We start from the raw sequence: 26,169 nt of genomic DNA, 5'->3' as shown, positions 1-26,169 counted from the left end.
GCAGGATAAATTATTAAGTAGCAATTTGGAATAGAAATTATTTTGCAGTGCAAAATGTGACAGCAGCAGCTCAAATTAGTGATAAAGTACCTTCTGGCTGCAATTATCTCATTGTGATAAAAGATTAATGTTGTGCCCAAGTCATTCAGTTTAGCATTGTAATATGGTATTGCAGCTGAAGTTTTAAGTATTATTTTCCCTCCTTACATGACAGTGCTCCCTATGGGAAGGCAGTCGATGTGTGGTCAATAGGCACCATTCTAGGTGAGCTGAGTGATGGGCAGCCCCTGTTTCCTGGAGAGAGTGAAATTGACCAGCTTTACATCATACAGAAAGTTCTTGGACCACTGCCTCCTGATCAAATGCAGCTTTTCTACAGTAACTCCAGATTCTCAGGACTTAAGGTAGATGAGAGTTTTTTTGAATGAGTTTTTTTTCCTGCTCCTATTTTAAGACCAGTAGACATGTATATCAGTTGATAATTTTAAAGTTGTTCAAATTTTACAATTTTCTGGAGTAAAAATAATTTAAATTTTATATTCTTGAATTTCTTTCCAACTATGCTTCTGACATTAATTACTTTTTATTCTTTTTGTTATTTGTTCATGTATCATTGTACAGCTTACAGATTCAACTCTTACACTGCAATACATGTAGAATTTTGTTGTTAAAGAGATTGTCATTGATGATGAGAAGAAACTGATGTAATTTGTGTAACTTTCTTATGGCTTGGAACCTTTCTGAACATGGTAAATACATATGGCTTGTAACCTTTCTGAACATGGTAAATACATATATGAAAACTGTGAAGAGATATAAACGTTATAAATATAGTATCATACAACATATAAGTTGAGTCAAACTGCAAACAACAGTGACCCTGATCTGTCATTCCATAATGCACCAGCAGATCAGGGTCTATGTTTGTTCTACTGAATACGCCTAACAAACTGCATAGACCAAGATCTGCTGGTACATTATGCAGTGCCAGATCTCAGTCTATGCTATTTGCAGTTGGACTCGACTTATAAGCAAGTATATACGTCACCATGATCAGGAAAGCTGTATCATCTTGAGTGTGTATGTTATATCAGTGGCTCTCACAAGATGCAAAACTTTAAATGGGATCAACTGACATCACCTATGCGCACGATATAATACAGCCTATTTTTATCAACTGACTATGCTGTTCATGCTTTCATTATCTAATTTTGAACCATAGATTTTTATTTGAATTGTTGGAATCTCTCTTATCGAGTATGACGGTTACTAATTGGGTATAAGACACATCATAGCATGTGGATATGGCATCCATTTTCTGGATACACAACATGTACATTCTCATGACTGTATGTAAATTGGATTTACCCTGGTGTCAGTAACCAGATATCCTCCAAAATTGTTTTGGAGAATTTTCTTGATACCTGTGGTTCAAAGTAACATTGCTTTTCATCAGTTTTGTACATATGTTCATTAAGATAGCATCACATGGTACTTATAAAAAATGTGTCAGTGGTTACAGTACTAGTATTATATATATATATATATATATATATATATATATATATATATATATATATATATATATATATATATATAAACATATATATATATAAACATACGATCAATAATTTATTTTTCTATTTCAGTTCCCTTCTGTTACCAAGCCACAGACATTAGAAAAACGTTATCAGGGTGTTCTGACCAGCATTCTCATTGACTTTATGCATGTAAGTCCACCTGTATTCCTCATGTAATCAATGTTCCTGTTTTGCATTGACTAAAAATTATCATTTTACATTATCGTGTATTAAGTGCCTAGACATAGTTTCCTTTTTCTGCTTGTTAGTAATTGAAGTTGATAAAGACCCATTCAGTCACCATTATCTTTTGTATATGAGGCAGACATTTTTTTTTGTTTGTTGACAAATTGAATAGTGGTGACCAGTGAAGCTGGTTTTCATGTGCAATGTGCTGTGCTAGTTTTTATTTTTCTAAAGCAGAAATTCCTTAGACCATGTCTGATTTCAGCAAGTTTTAGACTGTGGTAAAGGTAAATGTAGTACAAATTCATGCTTAAATATACAAACAACTTGTGTTAAAATGGCTGACTGAAGCAAAGTCATTTGAAAAGGATCAAGTAGGTGATTTTAAAACATTGATATGGAACAAAATGTGTGAGCAAAATGAAGTCTAATTGCAGTTTCCCTTAAACTGTGATGGGCATTATTTAATATTTACAAAATATTGCTGTGTTTAAATTTGCACACAAAAATATCTTTTCACAACCTGTATTGAGAACTTTAATTGCCTAGAGAAGCAAGTCACCTATAAAACAAAAAATTTCTTGTCACCTTTTTGAATGAAGCATTTTGTTATATTGCACATGTGCAGTATTGCTATAGAAATCCATGATGTCATGTGGTGTACTGCACACACATGACATCACACAATACAAGTCAGTTGCATTCCTAGACTTTACTTTGTGATATTTGTTTTTGTATATTCCTTAGTCATTTGAGTCTGATGCATGTGAAAATTTTATTACTGATATTTGTACTTTTAAAAAATAGCATATTATATCGATCTTTTAGAAATATAACTTGTAGCAGGTGATAGTAGACACAAATTCCAGTACGGATATGCTATTTTGCAAGTTAGTGTGGGTAATTTGTGCAAGGCATTGTGGGTAAAGCAGGTACCTTACTGTACTATCAGTGATGCTGACAGACATGGGAATGCACTAATCATGCAAATTTGACTATCTGTCACACAATTTGAAATTAGTTAGGTGCCAGAACTCCCCCACTGAAACCTGAACTTCCACAAATAAATATCATTGATTCATGAATAATGTAAATGAATTATTGTTGTGTTTTGCTGTGTGTAAAGTTGTCTGTTTTACTCTTGTTCATGATGAATGCATCTCCATGGACCTCAAATCAAATGGAAATAAGTGAATTTTTCTCAGGAAATTGGCAGAATCAGCTAGGACTCATGCTACATGGTGATGAAATACTCCCCACTTCCAAAAAGAAAACATTTGAGTCCAAATTTTAGATCTAGTCATGTTAAAGCTAGAAAAGCTGACTCTACAGATGCCTGTTCAAACCAGCTGATTCCTATGACTGTAATTTTACTAGATCATCCCCTATGTCAATGAAAATCATTAAAGAGGTGAGCCTAATAAGGAACCAGGCAAAATTGTCATTTGTGGACAGGTGTCCTTTGTGTTGAGGTTGATGTTAAAAGTAAAATATGGGAAAGGGGTTCATATTGTTTTATATGATTTGTCCTTTATACAGAGGCATCTACTAACATGAGTTTCAGTGTACTTTTGACTCATTATCTCATATATTATCTATATACGACTTATTATTCATCATTTTAGAAAAGTCTTGTGCTGAATCCTAGTGAACGCTGTACAGTTGAGGAGGCCCTCAATCACCAGGCTTTTCAGACAGAGAGGTTGCTAAACAGAAACCATGTGCCAGTCAAACATATCAATTCTCACAGTAGTAGTAAGAAGAGGAAAAATGACTATAGTGATCATGTTAACAGGTAAATAAATAACTATAGTGATCATATTAACAGGTAAATAAATAACTATAGTGATCTTATGTTAACAGATAAAGAAATAACTGTAGTGATCATGTTAACAGGTTTTTAAAAAATGACTACTGTGATCAAGTTAACAGTTAAAAAAATGACTACTGTGATCATGTAAACAGGTAAGAAAATGACTACTGTGATCATGTAAACAAGTAAGAAAATGACTACTGTGATCATGTTAACAGGTAGAAAAAATGACTACTGTGATCACGTTGACAAAAGAAATGACTATAGTGATCATGTTAGGTTAAAAAATGATTATAATGTTCATGCTAATACTTAAAGAAATTTCTGTAGTGATCATATTAACAGGTAAAAAAAATGACTACTGTAATCATGTTAACAGGTTAAAAAAATGACTATAGTGATCATGTTAACAGGTAAAAAAATGACTACTGTAATCAAGTTAACAGGTTAAAAAAATTACTACTGTGATCATTTTAACAGTTTAAAAGATGACTTTAGTGATCACATTAACGGGTAAAAAAATGTTTTAGTGATCATGTTAAAAGATACAAATAATTGACTATAGTAATCATTTTAACAGGTTAAGAAATGACTATAGTGATCATGTTAACAGGTAATTATGGGAAATGAACATTTGCAATTTTTAACCACACCACTAACTAGTTTCGTGCATTTTCACCTGTGAAAGCATATCATGTCAAAACTGGATATGACACTATGCTCAGTCAGTAGCAAAAATACATGCTCATTGCTGAAATGAAATCATGAACAGCGCCATGTAACTTGTATACTTAAATCACTCAAGATTTCTCTGGCTTGCCTCCATACAAAAAATACATGCTCATTGCTGAAATGAAATCATGAACAGCACCATGTAACTTGTATACATAAATCCCTCAAGATTTCTCTGGCTTGCCTCCATACAAAAATACATACTCATTGCTGAAATGAAATCATGAACAGCGCCATGTAACTTGTATACTTAAATCACTCAAGATTTCTCTGGCTTGCCTCCATACAAAAGTGCATACTCATTGCTGAAGTGAAGTCATGAACAGTGTCATGTAACTTGTATACATAAATCACTCAAGATTTCTCTGGCTTGCCTCCATACAAAAGTATATACTCATTGCTGAAATGAAATCATAAACAGCGCCATGTAACTTGTATACTTAAATCACTCAAGATTTCTCTGGCTTGCCTCCATACAAAAGTACATACTCATTGATGAAGTGAAGTCATGAACAATGTCATGTAACTTGTATACTTAAATCACTCAAGATTTCTCTGGCTTGCCTCCATACAAAAATACATACTCATTGCTGAAGTGAAGTCATGAACAGTGTCATGTAACTTGTGTACTTAAGTCACTCAAGATTTCTCTGGCTTGCCTCTATACAAAAATTCATAATAATAATAATTATAATAATGAGGATTTTGTATAGCGCCAAATCTTTAGAAGCTCTAAGCGCTTTACAACATTAGACAACACCTATAAGATAAGAAACATAATAATATTATTACAAAAACAAACAACATGAAATTAGAAAAACATTAAAAAATAAAAAACATGCTGAGAATATTTCAGGTAGGAAACATTATTAGATCTTTAAGTTTGTTCTTGCAGTCAAAATAAGTGAGTTTTGAGAGCCCTCTTGAATGTGATTACTGTGTCTTTGTGTCTAAGTTCAGTGGGCAATTCATTCCACGTTGCTGGGCCCTGGTATGCAAAAGAATGCTGTCCATATGACTTTGTTTTCATAGTGGGAATAATGAGTATACGATTGTCAGAAGAGGAGCATAAGTATCTTGCTGGTGTGTACACATGGGTGAGGTCAGATAGGTATGTTGGACTAGAGTCCGACAGTGAAATGTAGCACAGAGAACAAATTTTGTGTTTGATTCTGGATCAAATGGATAGCCAGTGTAGGGTACAGAGCAGCGGGAGGTGTACTCTGATCGTGGTACTCTAAGTATGATCCGAGCAGCTGTGTTTTGAACTTTTTGAAGTTTCTGGAGTAGATATTGAGATGAACGAGACAAAATTGAGTTACAATAGTCCAGTCTTGAAAGTACTAATGAACACACAAGTGTTTTAGTGGCATCAACTGAAAGATATTTGCAAATTGAGCTGATGCGTCTCAGCTCAAGATATGCAGCCTTGCATATGTTCATGACATGTTGGTGCAATGTGAGAGTACTGTCCAGAGTAACACCTAGGTTTCTTACTGATTGTGTGAATTTAATGTTGGCATTGCTGATATTTATTGTTTGAGGTAAAGGATGTGAATGAGAAAGTCTTTGTGTTGTGATCAGAATGGCCTCAGTTTTATCATCATTCATCTGCAGCTTGTTACAAGTCATCCATGATTTCACATCAGAAATGCACCTCTCTACACCTTGGATGGTAGCATCAACTTCAGTTGGGTGGCTAGATTTGTATATTTGGGTGTCATCAGCATACAATTGGTGAGCCACTGGATGATGATCTATGACACTTGAGAGCAAGTGAGTGTACAGAATGAAGACAACAGGTCCAAGAACAGACCCCTGTGGAACACCACAACATAGATCAACTGGGCTGGAGTGTATTCCATTTGCAGATACAATTTGTGTCATGTTGACCATGTAGGACTTGAACCACAGTAGGGCTGTATCATGAATGCCAAATACATGCTGGAGACGGTGAAATAATATATCATGGTCTATTGTGTCAAATGCTGCAGACAAATCAAGGATGGTGAGGACTGTAATCTTTCCGCTATCCAACGCAGAAAGAATGTCATTAACTACTTTTAGAAGAGTAGTTTCAGTACTGTGGCAAGGGCGATATGCAGATTGTACATTGCGAAAAAGACTATTTGAATTTAGATGAGATACAAGCTGGGATAGAACAACCTTTTCTAAGATTTTTGAAATGAATGGGAGATTAGAAACTGGGCGGTAGTTCTTTAAATCGTTATGCTCGAGTGTTGGTTTCTTCAGCAGAGGCTTTACAATGGCAATTTTGAAAAATGATGGGAATTCCCCAGATGAGAGAGAGCTATTAATAACATCAGTTTGTGAAGGCAATACTGGATCTAAGCACTCAAGCAGCAGTGATGTTGGAATTGGACCAAGTTCACATGACTTTGGTGCACTCTTCATCATGATTGTATGTACAAAATCCATAGAGACAGGTTCAAATGCTGCTGATGGTTGCCGCTCAAATTCTGTATCCCAACTGTATGGTGATGACGAGTCAATTGAAATTGTGGTGTCCAGCTTATCTCTAATGGTTTGTACTTTGTCACAGAAGAAATTTGCAAACATGTCCGGAAGGTCGGCTGGAGAGAAGGTAGTTGGAAGTGGTGTTGATTTGTTCCTTAACATTAGCTTGTTAGTAATCTCGAAGAGCTCTTTGCAGGTGGAACTTTCCATGATCTTAGTAGTGTAGTGGGCTGATTTCGCTGCATGGACTATATTTGTGACATTTTTCTTAGCGATTTCATAGATTTGCTTATGAATAGTGAGTCTGGTGGAAAGCCAGAGCCTCTCAGCTTTACGGCGGTCTCTTATAGTAGTGCGAAGCTGGTCCCTAACACTGCTATACCATGGAGAACACTTTTGAATTGATACTCTGCACTTGGTAGCTGGGGCATGTTTGTCAAGTAATGAATGCAGACAGTTATTGAGTTCTTCTGCGGTAGGAGGTAAGCAAGTTGTTAGGTTAGCTTGGATGTCGTGCATTAGTTTGGTTCTATTTATCATAAAGAGGTTTCTCTTAGTAGCAGATAAAGGTGGAGGGTTAGGGACTGATACGTCAAGATAGCATATAATGCAGAGGTGATCTGATGCAAGGTCATGGGATACCAGGGAAGACCGTAGAATGTTATCATCAGGTCTATGAAGAATCCAGTCTAAAATGTGACCATGTTTATGAGTGGGTTGGTTAACTGACTGTTTGAGGTTGAAAACATTAATGGAATCTGTGAGTTTTGATGTATTTGAGTTTCCGGGACAGTCAAAGTGAAAGTTGAAATCTTCAAGAATAATCAGGTTGCCACCTATCGAATTTCCATAGTCCAGGAGATTTGGAAACTGCTCCAAAAAGAGAGAGTCAGCCAGCTTGTTTTTTCTACTAGGAGGAGGGCGGTATAGGCAGAAAAAATGGACTGACCTTTGATCCAGTGTGAGTGTGGTTTGTACTAGTTCAAACGATGTGTGGTCGAAATTGAATGTTGTGGTATAGTTAAGATGTTTTATCATGGAGTTCTTCGTGATGACAGCAATTCCACCTCCGCGAGAATTACCGGGGAACGACTTGATGGAGTAACCAGTGGATGTTAGATCCGCACACTTGGGCTCATCGCCTGATGTTTTTAGCCATGTTTCAGTCACGAAAAATATGTCAGCATTTTGGTTGTTGATAAAATTAACTATTTCTGTGCGCTTTTCCGGTGGTCCTACTGACTGGGCATTGAATAATGCAATGCGCAGAGGTATTTCTTGGATAGTTGACACAAAGGTTGATGAATTAATTGGGATTTGAATTAGGTTATCTAAATTAACGGTCGAAGATTTTTTAAATGGTTGTGCCAAAATAAAGGAGATAACTGGAATTCTTCTTCCTGTTCTACGCCGGCCAGCTTTGAAACAACGTTTCTTTTTTCGCCTCTGTTTACATTTAGGTAATGATGAATGTAGTCCTAGTTCGTTTAGTCTAGAGCACAATGTAGTGTGGAGAGCTAAGGAGTGAACATTTAAAGCAGTTAATGAGGGTCCATCGTAGCATAAACGGGTTGACTGGCAAGTATCATGTGATGGCGGTTTGTTCAAAAACAGTGGAGCAAGACAGCTGAGAAAAAGTCTAATTATTCTCGTTTCCAAAACAAGGAGATGAAGAAACACATACGAATTTAACAGCCAGTACATAATGAACACAATAACAAAGATGAAAACAGGCAACAAGCACAAATATCACGAAAACGGCACTAAAAAACAGAACAGCTACATCAATCCGGTTAAGCGATAGCGGCCATCTTGTTTATTCATACTCATTGCTGAAGTGAGTCATGAACAGCGTCATGTAACTTGTATACTTAAGTCACTCAAGATTTCTCTGGCTTGCCTCCATACAAAAGTACATACTCATTGCTGAAGTGAAGTCATGAACGTCATGTAACTTGTATACTTAAGTAACTCAAGATTTCTCTGGCTTGCCTTCATACAAAAGTACATACTCATTGCTGAAGTGAAGTCATGAACAATGTCATGTAACTTGTATACTTAAGTAACTCAAGATTTCTCTGGCTTGCCTCCATACAAATGTACATACTCATTGCTGAAGCAAAGTCACGAACAGCATCATGTAACTTGTATACTTAAGTCACTCAAGATTTCTCTGGCTTGCCTCCATACAAAAGTACATACTTATTGCTGAAGCGAAGTCATGATCAACGTCATGTAACTTGTATACTTAAGTCACTCAAGATTTCCCTGGCTTGCCTCCATACAAAAGTACATACTTATTGCTGAAGCGAAGTCATGATCAACGTCATGTAACTTGTATACTTAAGTCACTCAAGATTTCCCTGGCTTGCCTCCGTACAAAAATCATAAGAAAACAATGTGACAAGAGGTAGTTATGGTCATCGGTGGGATATATACATTTCATGCTTTGTTAGTGACACAATATGGAATGATACAGAGCCAATAGAAAAACTTACCCTGACTTAGTTTCAATGCAGGCTGTTAATATAGAAAGGTTTCTTCTGATTTTATATCATTCCATATGGGGTCACTGACAAATAACAATTTATCCTCATATTAAATCTGCAGTTTTGTGTGATTTGAAAAGAAAAATTTTGATAAAACATTATTCTGAGCAGAAGTTGAGCAAGGAGACAAGCTAATACTCACTGCCATATTTAGCTGTCATATTTATTTGTTTACAAGTCAAGTCCAACTGCAAAGCATATAGACCCTCATCTATCATCACATAATGCTGTCAGCTGCAAACCAAATGGACCCTCATCTGTCATCACATAATGCTGTCAGCTGCAAAGCATATAGACCCTCATCTGTCATCACCTACTGCTGTAAGCTGCAAACCATATACACCCTCATCTGTCATCACATAATGCTGTCAGCTGCAAAGCATATACACCCTCATCTGTCATCACATAATGCTGTCAGCTGTAAACCATATAGACCTTCATCTGTCATCACATAATGCTGTCAGCTGCAAAGTATATAGACCCTCATCTGTCATCACATAATGTTGTCAGTTGCAAAGCATATAGACCCTCATCTGTCATCACATAATGCTGTCAGCTGCAAACCATATAGACCCTCATCTGTCATCACATAATGCTGTCAGTGCCAATTTTTGCAGTTTAGTTTTTTGACACATAGGGATGTGTAGTTACGAGTTAGTGGGATCAAGAGTGGTTTAGAAAAGTTTATTTAAGGAATGTAGAGATACAAATAAACATTATTGTCTTTATCTACTATATAAGCTATGTAGTGATCATTTGTATCTCGCTACATTCTTTGTTTTAAGAATGTTTATAAACACTTCACTTATGTGTCTTTAAGCACTTAAATTAAGCTTGTTGTCATATATTTCCATTATGCTACAAGTGAATGTTGTCTTACCTTCCTTATTTTGCCACTCAAAATATTAAAATGATGTGGACAAAAATTTTGTCATGTGAATTAGCAATCTGCTCATTTTTATGTTACGTACTTAAAGGTGATTTGAACATGCTTATCCAATCCTAGAGACAGAAAAATAGAAAATATCAGTTGAAGAATTTTTTCATTCTTTACAAAAAAATAAAAACAATTTTGCTCTTCTTCTTTGACATTTGTTTTTTTAATTAAAAAGTTCTTTACAATTTCAGTGAAAATCTAAAAAATTTAAACCGCCCAGGAACTGGCGTACAAATTGATGTAGAAATTACACAGGAGGATCAACAGTCAAATGCTGAAATGTCAGAAGAAAAAATGGACATAAGTGAAGAGGAAAAATACTACATTCAACCTCAGGCCCAGCGTAGTAAATATGTGAAACAAGCAAACAATTCTTCCAAATCTAATGATGACAAAGCAAAAGCTTTAAATAGTGTTAAAGCAAATGGACATTTAGAAAGTAATGTAACTACGCAAGAATCCACCACAGCAAGGACTACAACTCCAGCAAGGAACAAGTCTAGTAAGTCTGGAAAACGTGGCTCTCAGAAAAGTGCATCAAATGTAAATGTGCTGGATAATAAATTAAATGTTGAACATAGCAAACCAGTTTCTGAAGTTGAACCTCGTCAAGGAAGGTCATTTACAGATTCCAGACACTATAACAGTACATTTTCGGATTTCAGAGTAGCTCCATTAGTGAATTCACATAATGATTCTCAGACAGAACAAATGGAAATGAGTTCAGATGAGAAGCATAGCTCACAAATGGAGCTGGAATATGAGACAACTGTTAATGAGTCTAGATTTTTAAAGAAAAAGGACAATAAAGATAATATTGATTCTCGGAATTTTAAACTCCCTCATGCAGTAAATGAGAAATCAACAGATCCTGCCATTTTAACGCCCCATGATAATTCTGTGACAAAGACTAGTACGTATACAGTGACTTTACAAGCACCTGTTGATGGAATCTCTGAGCAAGATTCTTATCAAGATCTTAATCAGAAAACAAATGGAAGTCCTTCAATGGAGAGGAAGAAGGTAAATTGTTGGAATGGACAGTAAAATATAATAACAATATGCATATTATTTAGATCCAATGTTTTCATGGTGTGTATGAACATTTTGTACTATCTGTTGATTTTATTCAACTTTCTGTGGTCATCATAATTGAAATTTATGATTAAAATGATTATCTCCAATGTACTGAAATACAACACAATGTGCCATTTCAAAATAAAACCCTGGCAGCCAGCTATTGTTCAGGTTGATCATATCAAATGTTAGAACATCAAAGATCAAATTTCTCACATATCACAGAATGACATGCTTGTTACCTTCATTTAAAATTTTTCCTTGAGTCATTTCCATGGGTAGTGAGACAAGGCTGTACTGAAGGAAATTAAGTTGGTGCTTCATTTTTAATAATGTTGCAGGTAATTTTGCAGACCACTCTTTCACTACCAGGTGGTGATCCCAAACTGGCTGTCCATTTTGCTAACTTTTTTCAAATCTTGAAAGGTACAGTGCTGTTTTCAGATAGTACATGTTCACAAAACAGTGGATAATGGTAATAATAATAATAATAATAATAATAATAATAAACCCTAGTCTATGGTCAAATTGATGGTCACATTTTACTTTTAATATCACTTTCTCAAAGTATTGCATTGTTTCACATAGAACATGACAGAAGTATTTGAAACCATTCTATATACTTGGAGTCACTGAGCAATGACTGTGATGTCTTCTGGCACAACATTTAAATCCATTTTATTTTTGACCATACACATGCTGATACAAAATTTATGTGTGATACATTAGACACTATTTCACCATTTATAGATAATTGACAAGAAATTAATTGCTTTTCTGATGAAGTCTTGGTGATAATGGTTGATTTTTGATTATATTTAGTTTTCAGCTCACAGAAAAAAATAAAAGATCACTGAACATTTTGGATATTTTTGTGGAATAGAGAAGTCTGAAATGTTAAAAGTTAAAATTTTGCTGTCATGTGAATGCTTTTCATTAATATTTCTCATTATATATTATGATTAATTGAAAAAAACATATGTAAAATGTCACATGATTTGGTTCCCATAAAATCACTGTCATGTGTTGACCAAATGAAAATTTCTGATTTTATATCGCCTTTCAAACTCAGAATAATTCTGATATTTAATCATTATTAAAGTATGCATATTATTTGGTTTAGAGAAAAGATGTTCCAGCTGGAATGATTGTATACATTTTTAATGTTTTGATTTATTTCTTGGGGGTTTTGCCATTTACATTCACACCTACCAAAATCCTCTAAAACTACTTCTGATGCAGATTTATTAAGATGACATTTAAACTCGTGTTGAATGACAATACACTGGACACTGATTGTTAAAAACAAAATCCTCTAAAACTACTTCTGATGCAGATTTATTAAGATGACATTTAAACTCGTGTTGAATGACAATACACTGGACACTGATTGTTAAAAACAAAATCCTCTAAAACTACTTCTGATGCAGATTTATTAAGATGACATTTAAACTCGTGTTGAATGACAATACACTGGACACTGATTGTTAAAAACAAAATCCTCTAAAACTACTTCTGATGCAGATTTATTAAGATGACATTTAAACTCGTGTTGAATGACAATACACTGGACACTGATTGTTAAAAACAAAATCCTCTAAAACTACTTCTGATGCAGATTTATTAAGATGACATTTAAACTCGTGTTGAATGACAATACACTGGACACTGATTGTTAAAAACAAAATCCTCTAAAACTACTTCTGATGCAGATTTATTAAGATGACATTTAAACTAGTGTTGAATGACAATACACTGGACACTGATTGTTAAAAACAAAATCCTCTAAAACTACTTCTGATGCAGATTTATTAAGATGAGATTTAAACTCGTGTTGAATGACAATACACTGGACGCTGATTGTTAAAAACAAAATCCTCTAAAACTACTTCTGATGCAGATTTATTAAGATGACATTTAAACTCGTGTTGAATGACAATACACTGGACACTGATTGTTAAAAACAAAATCCTCTAAAACTACTTCTGATGCAGATTTATTAAGATGAGATTTAAACTCGTGTTGAATGACAATACACTGGACGCTGATTGTTAAAAACAAAATCCTCTAAAACTACTTCTGATGCAGATTTATTAAGATGACATTTAAACTCGTGTTGAATGACAATACACTGGACGCTGATTGTTAAAAACAAAATCCTCTAAAACTACTTCTGATGCAGATTTATTAAGATGACATTTAAACTCGTGTTGAATGACAATACACTGGACACTGATTGTTAAAAACAAAATCCTCTAAAACTACTTCTGATGCAGATTTATTAAGATGAGATTTAAACTCGTGTTGAATGACAATACACTGGACGCTGATTGTTAAAAACAAAATCCTCTAAAACTACTTCTGATGCAGATTTATTAAGATGAGATTTAAACTCGTGTTGAATGACAATACACTGGACGCTGATTGTTAAAAACAAAATCCTCTAAAACTACTTCTGATGCAGATTTATTAAGATGACATTTAAACTCGTGTTGAATGACAATACACTGGACGCTGATTGTTAAAAACAAAATCCTCTAAAACTACTTCTGATGCAGATTTATTAAGATGACATTTAAACTCGTGTTGAATGACAATACACTGGACGCTGATTGTTAAAAACAAAATCCTCTAAAACTACTTCTGATGCAGATTTATTAAGATGACATTTAAACTCGTGTTGAATGACAATACACTGGACACTGATTGTTAAAAACAAAATCCTCTAAAACTACTTCTGATGCAGATTTATTAAGATGAGATTTAAACTCGTGTTGAATGACAATACACTGGACGCTGATTGTTAAAAACAAAATCCTCTAAAACTACTTCTGATGCAGATTTATTAAGATGACATTTAAACTCATGTTGAATGACAATACACTGGACGCTGATTGTTAAAAACAAAATCCTCTAAAACTACTTCTGATGCAGATTTATTAAGATGACATTTAAACTCGTGTTGAATGACAATACACTGGACGCTGATTGTTAAAAACAAAATCCTCTAAAACTACTTCTGATGCAGATTTATTAAGATGAGATTTAAACTCGTGTTGAATGACAATACACTGGACGCTGATTGTTAAAAACAAAATCCTCTAAAACTACTTCTGATGCAGATTTATTAAGATGAGATTTAAACTCGTGTTGAATGACAATACACTGGACACTGATTGTTAAAAACAAATTCTAGTTGCAAGAAATTCTGATATATATATATGTCATTATCAGTATGCCCCATTTGAAATCTTTTATTTTGTTAATAAACAATTTTAATTGAGCATGAGGAATTTACTAACAATGTATTCCAGTGTATTTGTTTTACTCTTTAATTGTTATACACAGGGATTTTTAAAAAAAAATTATTTGAAATAAACATCTTCAAGATTTTGTTCATTATGTTATGACAAAGACATTAGCAATACTTAGTGATTTTGTTATATGATGTTGCTAGATTATATGTCATAGAGTGACATAAAGTAGTTATGACACTTATCCGTCTAATCATTATTGGTTAAGATATTTCTTTATATTTTAGGTTTTAGAATAGAGACTGGAAACATTAGGACCTCTCAGAGGCATTGCTGTAGGACATTGCTAGATGATATGTCACAGTGACATAAAATAGTTATGACACTAATCTATGTAAACATTATATTTAAGATGTTTTCCTACATTTGCTCTTATAGAATAGACCATGGATATGTTTGCATCACTTGGTGCCGTTGCTATACGATGTTGCTAGATGATATTTCACAGAGTGGCAGACAATAGTTATAACATTATGTCAACTAACCCATGTAAACATTATGTGTTAAGATGTTTCCCTGCATTTTCTGTTGTAGAATAGACCCTTAATACATTAGCATATTTCAGTGGCACTACTATGTGATGTTACTTATAACATGTCACAGTGTCATACAATAGCAATGACATTGCAATATGACACTTATTTATATAAACATTATGTGATGAGATGTCTACCAACATTGTCAGTTCTAGAATAGACCCTTAATGCATTAGCATATTTCAGTGACACTGCTAGATGATGTTGCTAATGACATGTCACAGTGTTGTACAGTAGCAATGACATAGCAGTATGACACTTATCTGTATAAACATTATGTGTTAAGATGTTTCCCTGCATTTTCTATTGTAAAATAGACCCTTAATACATTAGCGGATTTCAGTCTTGCTGATAGATATATGATGTTAATAATGACATGTCACAGTGTCATACAATAGCAATGACATTGCAGTATGACACTTATCTATATAAACATTATGTGATGAGATGTCTACCAACATTTTCAGTTTTAGAATAGACACTTAATGCATTAGCATATTTCAGTTACACTGCTAGATGATGTTGCTAATGACATGTCACATTGTCGTACAGTAGCAATGACATAGCAGTATGACACTTATTTATATAACATTATGTGATGAGATGTCTACCAACATTTTCAGTTTTAGAATAGACCCTTAATGCATTAGCATATTTCAGTTACACTGCTAGATGATGTTGCTAATGACATGTCACATTGTCGTACAGTAGCAATGACATAGCAGTATGACACTTATCTGTATAAACATTGTGTTAAGATGTTTCCCTGCATTTTCTGTTGTAGAATAGACCCTTAATACATTAGCATATTTCAGTGGCACTGCTATATGATGTTACTTATGACATGTCACAATGTCGTACAATAGCAAGGACATAGCAATATGACACTTATCTGTATTAACATTATGTGTTAAGATATTTCCTTGCATTTTCTATTGTAGAATAGACCCTTTATACATTAGCAGATTTCAGTCTTGCTGATAGATATATGATGTTAATAATGACATGTCATAGTGTCATACAATAGCAATGACATTGCAGTATGACACTTATCTATATAAACATTATGTGATGAGATGTCTACCAACATTTTCAGTTTTAGAACAGACCCTTAATGCATTAGCATATTTCAGTTACACTGCTAGATGATGTTGCTAATGACATGTCACATTGTCGTACAGTAGCAATGACATAGCAGTATGACACTTATCTATATAAACATTATGTGTTAAGATGTTTCCCTGCATTTTCTGTTGTAGAATAGACCCTTAATACATTAGCATATTTCAGTGGCACTGCTATATGATGTTACTTATGACATGTCACAGTGTCATACAATAGCAAGGACATAAGCAATATGACACTTATCTATATAAACATTATGTTATTACTCAGCAAATTTGCAGTATTGCTACAGTATATGATGTTGATAAATGATATGTCATATAGTGTAATACAGTAGCTATGACATAGCGTTATGACATGTACTTATGACATAGCATTATGGCATGTAGTTATGACATATTACGACATGAAGTTACAACATAACATTATGACACGAATCCATGTAAACATTAGGTAATAAGATATTTTCTGTACTACAACTGCTGTGAACGGTATTTATGTTTTAGTTTCTGGACAAGTCCTTACAACAGGAGCTGCAGAGGATAAAGTCCAGTACAATGATGCGACAGAAGAAGGGTCCAGAGACACGGCAGGTGGAAGGCTCATTCATGAAAACCATCACAGACAGACTCTCTGATGCGAAGGTAAGCATGCTGGATGCAGATAAAAACAAACACTTGTTTTCTTCTGATGGCTGCTGAAATAGGAATGAAGAGTTTAAGTAAGCTTTCGGTATACTCCACCTCACATTGTAATTTTTATTTTTTCTACTCTTTGTCTACGGTGATGAAATGGTCAGAACAAATAGCACATTCTGAAGATTGAAGGGAAGTCATTTTATAATGTAAATTTTTAATGGACACCCTCTGATTATTATATCCCCTTCCTTCTTCCACCCCAAGGAATGGAGAAATTAGATTTGTGCCATCCATCTGTCTGTCATCCACACTTTCAAGCATGATAGGGTGACTCAAACATTATAAGGGCAAACCAGACCAAATTTCCTATTCAGGATTGGATTCTGGTGACTTTAACCTTGTTTTTCAGTCTTTTTTAACTTGTATATTTTTAGAGAAAAAAACACAACTTGTAAGCAATGTTAAGAAAATATTATTTAAACAAATGAAATTTTCCTTGCTGTTTTTTGTCTGACTAGATTGAAGCAATTTTTCAAAATTTATAAAGACTTTTAAACTTTTTGGACTTGGAAAGCAGGATTAAAGAAAACACACTTGAGGTAGACAAAAGAAATTTGGTACATTCATTTGTATTAATATTTTGATGAACTAATGACCTTTTCAGACCCATACAGCACTTTTTCCTTCTTTTTTTTAACACATTTATTAATATGTTGGATTTTTTGTTGTTGACATTCCAATAGATAGATGAGCTGACTTGATTACCAGGCAGTTGCATCAAATGTTCCATTTAGTACAAATTTATAAACTTATTGGACATTATTGGGACATGCGCTGATTTGATTTTCAGGCTGTTGGAGCAAATGTTCCATTTAGTACAAATTTGTAAACTTATTGGACATTATTGGGACATGAGCTTTTTTGATTACCAGGCAGTTGCAGCAAATGTTCCATTTAGTACAAATTTATAAACTTATTGGACATTATTGGGACATGCGCTGATTTGATTTTTAAGCTGTTGGAGCAAATGTTCCATTTAGTACAAATTTATAAACTTATTGGACATTATTGGGACATGAGCTTTTTTGATTACCAGGCAGTTGCAGCAAGTGTTCCATTTAGTACAAATTTATAAACTTATTGGACATTATTGGGACATGAGCTGACTTGATTTTCAGGCTGTTGGAGCAAAAATTAATGTTCTGTTTGGTACACATTTATGAACTTTTTGGACATTATTGGAACATGAGCTGATTTGATTTTCAGGCTGTTGGAGCAAAAATTAATGTTCTATTTGGTACACATTTATGAACTTTTTGGGGACAAAAGCCATAACAGCATGATTAAGCAAAAACCACTTCGGGTTGACAAATGAAGCTTAGATTTTCAGGCCATCAGCTTTCTTTTTTTCCTTTACACATTTTTTAAATTTTGGACTTTGATGATTTTATTAAAAATCTTGTTTGCATGATTTGGCAAAAACAATATTTGATGGACAAATAAAATTTGGCCTGCAGTTTTGTAGGCATATACAGACCACTTGTTTAGATTTTCACTGCTAGTGAAAAGTTTTCAGATATTTTACTTGCTGAATTATTTGGACTCGTAGACACATTTAAGCAAACAATACTTGAGATAAACCAATAAAATTCAATATACATGTTTGTGTTAATTTGTAGATGATCTAATTATATTTCAGGATATCATACACATTTTTTTAAAAAGAATTTTGAATATTTTATTTTTAGGCATGTTAAAATAATTGCATTGAAGCAAAAATCACATGAGGTCAATGAATGAAATTTGATAGGATTATTTTATATTAATATGCAGATGACCTGATTAGATTTTCAGACCCATTTGTCAATTCGTCTGTTTTCTCACATTTGTACAAGCCCACCAGTGCTTATCATATTATAGCACCCATCTGTCAGCCTGTTCCTTATTTTGTCTCTGCACAACTTGAGTTCTCTGCAGTCTGCTGTTAAACTTTATAAATAGCTTACAATTAGAGTAAGGAAGAGGCCTATCAATTTTGGGTTCAAAAGGTCAAACATCAAGGTTACTGTGGATGAAATAAGATAAATGATTTCTGTACCATAATCTTAGTTCTGTCTCACAGACCTGAATTAAACTTTGAGGATCGTTTGAACTTGGAGTAAGGTAAAATCATGTTGAATTTTTTTAGGGGTCATAATATAATGGTCAGGGTCACTGTAACTGAAAAATGAAAACTGGTCCATGCAGAAAATTCTCAATTATGTAAGTTGTTTGTGGATTGTTTTGTTAAGAAGGAAGCTATATGTCTGTTCCCAAATTTATTTCTGCATAGTGACTCGAGTTTTCCATGCTGTAACATTATCAAACCATGGGTCAAGGTCACTGGCTGTGACTGAATGAAGAAAATGGTGCACATTTACATTAGTAGTTCTATATTCAGACCTGGATTAAATTTTGTGGATCACTTGCACTTGGGGTAGGGAAGAAGCCGACTAATTTTTTGGTCAATAGGTCAAAGTTTTAATCATTATAACTGAAATAAATATTTATGTATGATAACTTTAGTTCTTATCACAGACTTGGACAAAACTTTATGGATGCTTGCACTTGGAGTAAGGTAGAAGCCTATTGATTTTTGGGTCACAAGGTTAAATTTCAAGGTCTCTTCACACACATTTCAGTTCTCAGCCATATACCTTAACCAGAGTTTGTGGATGGTTTACACTTTTCATAAGAAAAGTCTTGATTTTTCATTCAGATTGGTTCAATTCACTATGACTGAAAGAAGAAAAACGATTTTTGAGTAACAACTTTAGTTCCTTGGCACACACATTAATCAAAGTTGGACAGCTTCTACTTAATGTTTTAAAGAAGCCCATTCTTTTGATTGCCAAACATCAGAATAATTGAATAATGGGGTTTTTGTACAATAATTTTTGTTCTAGGTTAATTTCCTTGACCAAACATTGTGGGTGTCTTTAACTAAGGGAAATAAAGAAACCATTAGAATTTGGAATCTAATGGTCAGTCGCAATTATGATAAGTCTAATAAGGAAAAAATCATTTCCGAACAATAAGTTTAGTTAAAGACCGCATAACTTGACCAGATCTTACATTAGCACATCCATTTAAGGTAGACAAATACAAGTTTTGAATGCATATTTACAGGTACATGTTGATGACTTGTTTTAATTTACTTGTTTTTCCATCAATTTTGTTATACTATTTTTTTCTTAGAATGTTTTTGTCTGCAGTGTTCTCGGCAAACACAGATCTTTTATATTCAGGCCAGGATTTTGTCCCCTGACACCTGTTTGGATGAATGTCAAACTTACCCTTAATTTTGCTAGATTGAAGTTTTATGTATGTTTCTTAAATTGGCTGAACTGTTTTTGATTTATTGAAAGGATTCAAATCTGAACCTTAAAAATTAAGGATACTCTTAACAAAATTTCAATCATGGTCTTTCTTTATCACACTGAACAAAATATCTTATTTGTTCACCTAGATAGATATTTCCTTTACTTTTGTCACATACCATTGTCACAGAATGGCATTAATTATCATGATGGGTTGGAAGGAAGGAGTCACATGATTCTGCTTTGAAAAACAAATTATTTATAGTTATTTTCTTAGGGATGTATCTTGATTTCTCTATTACTCCCAATCCCACCAATGTAATGTGAGCACATGCATTTTTGTTTGGAAATCATGTAGTGTACTTTTTTACTTTGTTGAACATTAGTGTAATGTTAAGAGGATCGTGTTTCTGAAACAAAATCTTTGGGATATACACAGCCTTAGTGCATTGTTTACTTACCAAATCTAGCATAATGGCAATCATGTAGTATTCATCAAACACTGGGGATAATAAGGACTGATGTGACAATAGTATACTATTGTCACATGACTGAATTTAATAATAAGGACTGATGTGACAGTAGTATACTATTGTCACATGACTGAATTTAATAATAAGGACTGATGTGACAGTAGTATACTATTGTCACTTGACTGAATTTAATAATAAGGACTGATGTGACAATAGTATACTATTGTCACATGACTGAATTTAATAAGAAGGACTGATGTGACAGTAGTATACTATTGTCACATGACTGAATTTAATAATAAGGACTGATGTGACAGTAGGGTCCAGAAGTACTGATACTTAACCGTTGCACATGACTCATCTGCACTTCTGATATAATGGCGTAGCTTCAAAATGAATCTCTACAGTTTATTCATATCAATTAGTTTTATCAAATCAAATCAGATATCTGAAATTTGCAGAGTTATCATCGAGGAAACAAGAGGAATCACTTGAAAGTATGTTTGATATGAAATATCCTATATAGCATTTATGGACATACACTGTATATACTTGCTTACAAGATAAGTCAAACTGCAAGTTGCACAGACCCAGATCTGCTGGCGCATTATGGTAGATCTTTGTCTTTGCAGTTTGTTAAAAGTAATCATCATGGCAGATATTTATTGTTTGCAGTTTGACTCGACTTATAAGTGAGTATAGATGGTAGACCTTGTTTGCATGCTTAGTTAATGCTAAATATTGATGCTTACTTATAGATCAGTGTGTAACACTGGAGTTTTCCTCATTTAGCTTGAATTTCAAGACCACAGAAGTAGAATTCCTTGCTAGAACAACCCTTTTATTAGATTACTTCTTGAAAAAGTTACTGGAGACGTATTATAATCACATTCTTTAGTATGACCATTTACAATTTCATTTCCACAAGATAGCATGGCAGGGAATTGTTGTGCAGTTTTCTGTTGGTGAGACCTTGAAAGAGTTTGATTTCCAAAATTCTGTGGCATCATTTGCAGGAGAAGTATCCAGATTGTCCATCCTCCTCACTTTTTTCTGCAGCAGCATAACTTTAACATAAGTTGGATTTCAACTACATTTTGCACAGGGCTGTATATTGACGAGGCCTTGAATATTTTAATTTCCAGCATTCAAGAACATCATTTACTGCAGTTATGTCCCCTGATTTCATGTCCCTCTGACTTTCGATTCTGCAGCTGCCTTACTTTACCAAGTATACATTGATGATTTTAGCCATATTTGGCATGCAGCCTTATCATGCGGAGACCTAGAATGAATTCAATTTCCAGTATTTTTCATGATTACCGGGTATTTGCAGTAATTATGGCCCTTGATTGCTCCTTCTATTACAGCTGTCCTTTGGTTTCCACAGCATAGGTTTACTATATTGGATTTCAACCATATTTATTATGCACCTTTACACTGATGATACCATGAATGATTTGAATTTCCAGCATTCCATGGCCTGACTGAAAAAAGTTATGTCCCCTGATTCCACTTTCTCCCAACTTTAGTTTCACAAGACAGGTTTTTGCTGAACAAATTGCAGTGAGCAGGGCCATTTACTATGCACCTGTTACTAATAGCTTTTTTTTGTTTATATCAATGTGTAGTTCACAGTCATGGGCTGTCATCCAATGCAAGACTGTAGTAACTCTGTCACTACTATTTTTTCATCTTAAAAGCAAAATTTTGTTTGTTTCAGTAGTTAAGAGTTTAAATAATGAAATGTAACTTACAGGTTTGTTTTTCATGGAAGTGCTCAAAGATTACATGTTTAAGATCCCTCTTATATTGATTTGTTGAAAGTAAAGTTCCATGATTTTTATTCACTCACCATATTTTGCCCTAGAGACATAGTTTCATCATGCACTCACACACTCTTGCTTGCCCTTGTGGTCAGATCATGGTCATAAAAAATTTCATTAAGGTTTTAGTTTTGTCATTTGTCATTTTCTGGTATTTTCTAATCCTCTTCAAGGATTTTCATGTTACTTGTGATGAATCATAATGAAGCTAAGACAGTTCATTGTGACTCTGTTGCTTGCCATGTGGTCTTGTGGTCAGATCATGGTCACAAACAATGTCATCAAGGTTTTAAAGTTTTGTCATTTGTCATTGTTCTAGTATTTCCTAATCCTTTTTAAGGATTTTCCTAATACTTTTGATCAATCATTATGAAGCAGAAACAGATAATTCTTCAACTCACTTTCTTGCCCCTTTGACCTTGTTGTCAAGGTTGCAGTCATAGAAAATGTCTTTTTAAAGTTTTGGTTAAAGATTTTTCATTTGCTTATATTTCTTAAACCCCTTGATGTATTTTCTTCATACTCAGGAAGAATCAGTATGAAGCATGAAGCAAAAATGATTTATTCTGCATCTTCTTGGTTAGTCTTTTGACCTTGGGTCCAGGTCACAGAGCAGTACTTTTGATCACAGACCTGACATGCATATCTTGGCATGCTTGCATGAATATACCTAGTCTCAGAGTTTACTGCAAAGTATCTCATAAAATGCTCCAAGAATTTTTCTTACTTAAAACCATGTATGTTACTTATAATTGTCCACATAAAAGGGATGGCCTTTTCTGAGGTGGAGAAAGGGGTCAAATGTGCTACTTTGGTGCAGATTGAGGTGTTCTTCCATTAGTTACATGTCTGGCTAGAAACGGACATCAGTATAAGACCATTGTTTTGATCTGCTTGAATTCGTAAATAAATTTTTCATGTTTAGTGTGAATTTACTGTATCTTTGTCAGGTTTACAAATTCTGATGGATTTCATGGTTGGCAGAATTTAAATACCCAATGAACAGTACATTAATCCTTCCACCTATTCCTCAATCTGTGAATTGAAAGATTGACAAACATGTCTCTATTTGCAAGACCATGTAAAATGATATATTACATCATTACATTTTTATTTATGTCTTGTATATTCTGTATACTATATTCATATATTGGCATAGCTTTTCCGTATACACACATGCTGTAGAATAATTTTCTTACCTCCAGTCACTTTATCTATACCATTCTCTCTGTCTCTTTAGTGCTTGCGCTCATAAATTTATACTTCATAAATAATTAGTTTATTATTTCTCTGCCTTATCATTGCGGGGGGGGAGGACATGTAGTGTTTCACATATCTGTCTGTACCATGCTGTCCTGTCCTGTCATGTCCCATCTCTAATTTAATTTCTTCTTAATAACTTTTGAAGGATTTCAAGGATTAAAATCAATGTAGTGTGAGGCTTTTTATTGAGGTGACTTAGGTCAAGTTTGGTGTTTAACATTTTCTGATAAAATTTAATGGAGCGGCCTGCATTACTTTTAATTGCTGTATAATTTAATTTCCTCACAAAACCTTTTCAAAGACTGGGATTAAAATTGATTTGGTATTAGGCTTTACATTAGGAAAACTAGGTCAGGTTCAGTTTCACTATTTTCCGAAAAAATTTCTTGGACCCAGTTTTGACTTTAAACTGTACTGTTCAATTGCATCATATTGACAGGGGCAGCTGTGTTATACTGACACATTTCTTGTCTTATCTTAATTAGATATAATCAGAATCATGGAAAGTAAACCTTGATAGTGACCTTAAGTACCAGAGAACAAAATGTCTTTTTTTTTATCCTTTGACTCATTGTTATGTAAAAACCTTTCCTGTGCTGACTTACTGATATAAGTTTTTGGTTAGGTTGTGTTTGGTCATGTTGTGTTTGTTATTATTGAATATAAAAATATTAGAAGAATACTCTATATCAGTAATTGAAAGCTTAATAATAGTCTTGATATTGATGTTTTTTGCAAGAACTTCTTATCAGTAATGCAGATGCATTTAATTCTTGTTGTACTTTTGAGATTAAGTGTGACTCAGTTAAAATTTTTTGTGCTGAAAATAGGAATGTGTACAGCAACTTCTTCCTTTCTTTGTTTTTAAATTGTATAAAAGCATTTTAATTCTGTCTTTTCATTATGACGAGTTTTCTGTATTTAAAGTTCATTTGTTTAAATGGTATATTACAAGGTTATGGAAAACCACAAATACTATACTTTGTAATTGTTTTATTATCTTTTTTCTTAGTTATTGTAGACATTATGACAGCATGAATAAAGTTGTAAAGTTGTAAATTGTTTTAATTATCACCATAAATCACACAATTTTCATTGTTATACAAATTAACAAGAAATAAAACATTGTTTATAATAAAGGTAATGATGCAAATTATATGTAGAGATATTTATGCCATCATTAACTTGCAAAGCTTTTGTCACAAATGTGCCAAATGTATGCAAGATTAACACAAATTTCTTGACACTCAGTTATTAGGATTATACATTATTCCTGTGGACCTCATACACCTATAGTATTTGCTATGCCAACAGACCATATCATTGGCCACATTTCCTGTGGAGATTGTCAGGTTAGTACAGAATTATCTCCTCCCTCAATTTTAAAGAAAAGTAAGTTTTTCTTTTAGTTGCAGAATCAAGACAGCAGTGTAGCTACCAGCAATAAGTACCGAGACAGTACATATACACCAGGGTATGGTGTCAAGGACCGACGCAAGAACCAGTACTATAATGGTGAGTGGATATTTCAGACATGAAAGATTTCATATTGTTCATAGAAACCATTTGCTAATCTTGATGATGAATTGATACATAAAACTTGGCCCATATGTAAGTTCCACTTATAAAAATCCTGTATACTTTACTTAACTAAAGAAATATTTAACTTAAAAAATGTGTAATTAAAATATTAAGACAGATTTTTTTGTAAAAAGTATCAAAATTGTTTGAGGCAAAACACTATCACTTCAAGTTTACTTCCAGCAGCTTGCAGTTCATTTGCATATATGCATATATTTTCTGTAGTTGTACTAAAAGACAAAACCGGAAAATAATGAATTCCCTTTTGTAATCCTCTGTTTGATACCAAGGTTTTATATCCTTTTCGGCCATTCTAAACGTATTAATTACAGTGGAAGTTGATGATTTTTTTCAAGAAGGGGAAACTGGCTGTTTTTTTATATATACATACTCTGATTTTGCTGTTTTTGATTCTTGTACAGATCACGGAATTTGTAGTTATTTTCAGTAGTTACATAATATACTCGTCTGTCTGTCAGTAAAGTGTTTTATAATAAAGCCATGTGTTTAAGAACAGGAGTTGATTTTTGACGTCTGGCTGTGGCAGAAGTTCAATATAGCAATTATTCTGGAATCTCTCTGTGTATCCATACATCGCGTTATAACGGAGCGCGCTATAGTGGGGTCACACTGTACATCCATCCATCTAGTGTTAAAATGTTTTATATCATCAGTTTCTCAAGTAGAGTTGGCTACAAAATC

General features: G+C 33.8%; 1 protein-coding gene across 8 annotated transcripts in view; it reads left to right on the top strand.

The window, feature by feature from the left end:
- Window positions 1-26,169, top strand: part of LOC149798369 (uncharacterized) — a 153,611-nt gene that overhangs the window by 98,852 nt on the left and 28,590 nt on the right. For 5 of the 8 annotated variants that reach the window (XM_089963512.1, XM_089963511.1, XM_089963509.1 and 2 more), the window contains 7 exons: window positions 215-404; window positions 1,650-1,730; window positions 3,392-3,561; window positions 10,467-11,298; window positions 16,834-16,971; window positions 21,259-21,294; window positions 25,296-25,401. In XM_089963512.1, coding sequence (XP_089819638.1) covers window positions 215-404; window positions 1,650-1,730; window positions 3,392-3,561; window positions 10,467-11,298; window positions 16,834-16,971; window positions 21,259-21,294; window positions 25,296-25,401 — 1,553 coding nt within the window. The remainder of the gene's footprint in view (window positions 1-214; window positions 405-1,649; window positions 1,731-3,391; window positions 3,562-10,466; window positions 11,299-16,833; window positions 16,972-21,258; window positions 21,295-25,295; window positions 25,402-26,169) is intronic. The other 3 variants (XM_089963513.1, XM_089963516.1, XM_089963510.1) reach the window with 1 other exon arrangement.

Source organism: Sinohyriopsis cumingii, chromosome 6, assembly GCF_028554795.1.
Source record: "Sinohyriopsis cumingii isolate HCF-2022 chromosome 6, ASM2855479v2, whole genome shotgun sequence".
In the NCBI taxonomy this organism is placed as follows: Eukaryota; Metazoa; Mollusca; class Bivalvia; order Unionida; family Unionidae; genus Sinohyriopsis; species Sinohyriopsis cumingii.
Note: the sequence above shows the minus strand (reverse complement) of the source record. Positions and strands in the feature narration are given on the sequence as shown.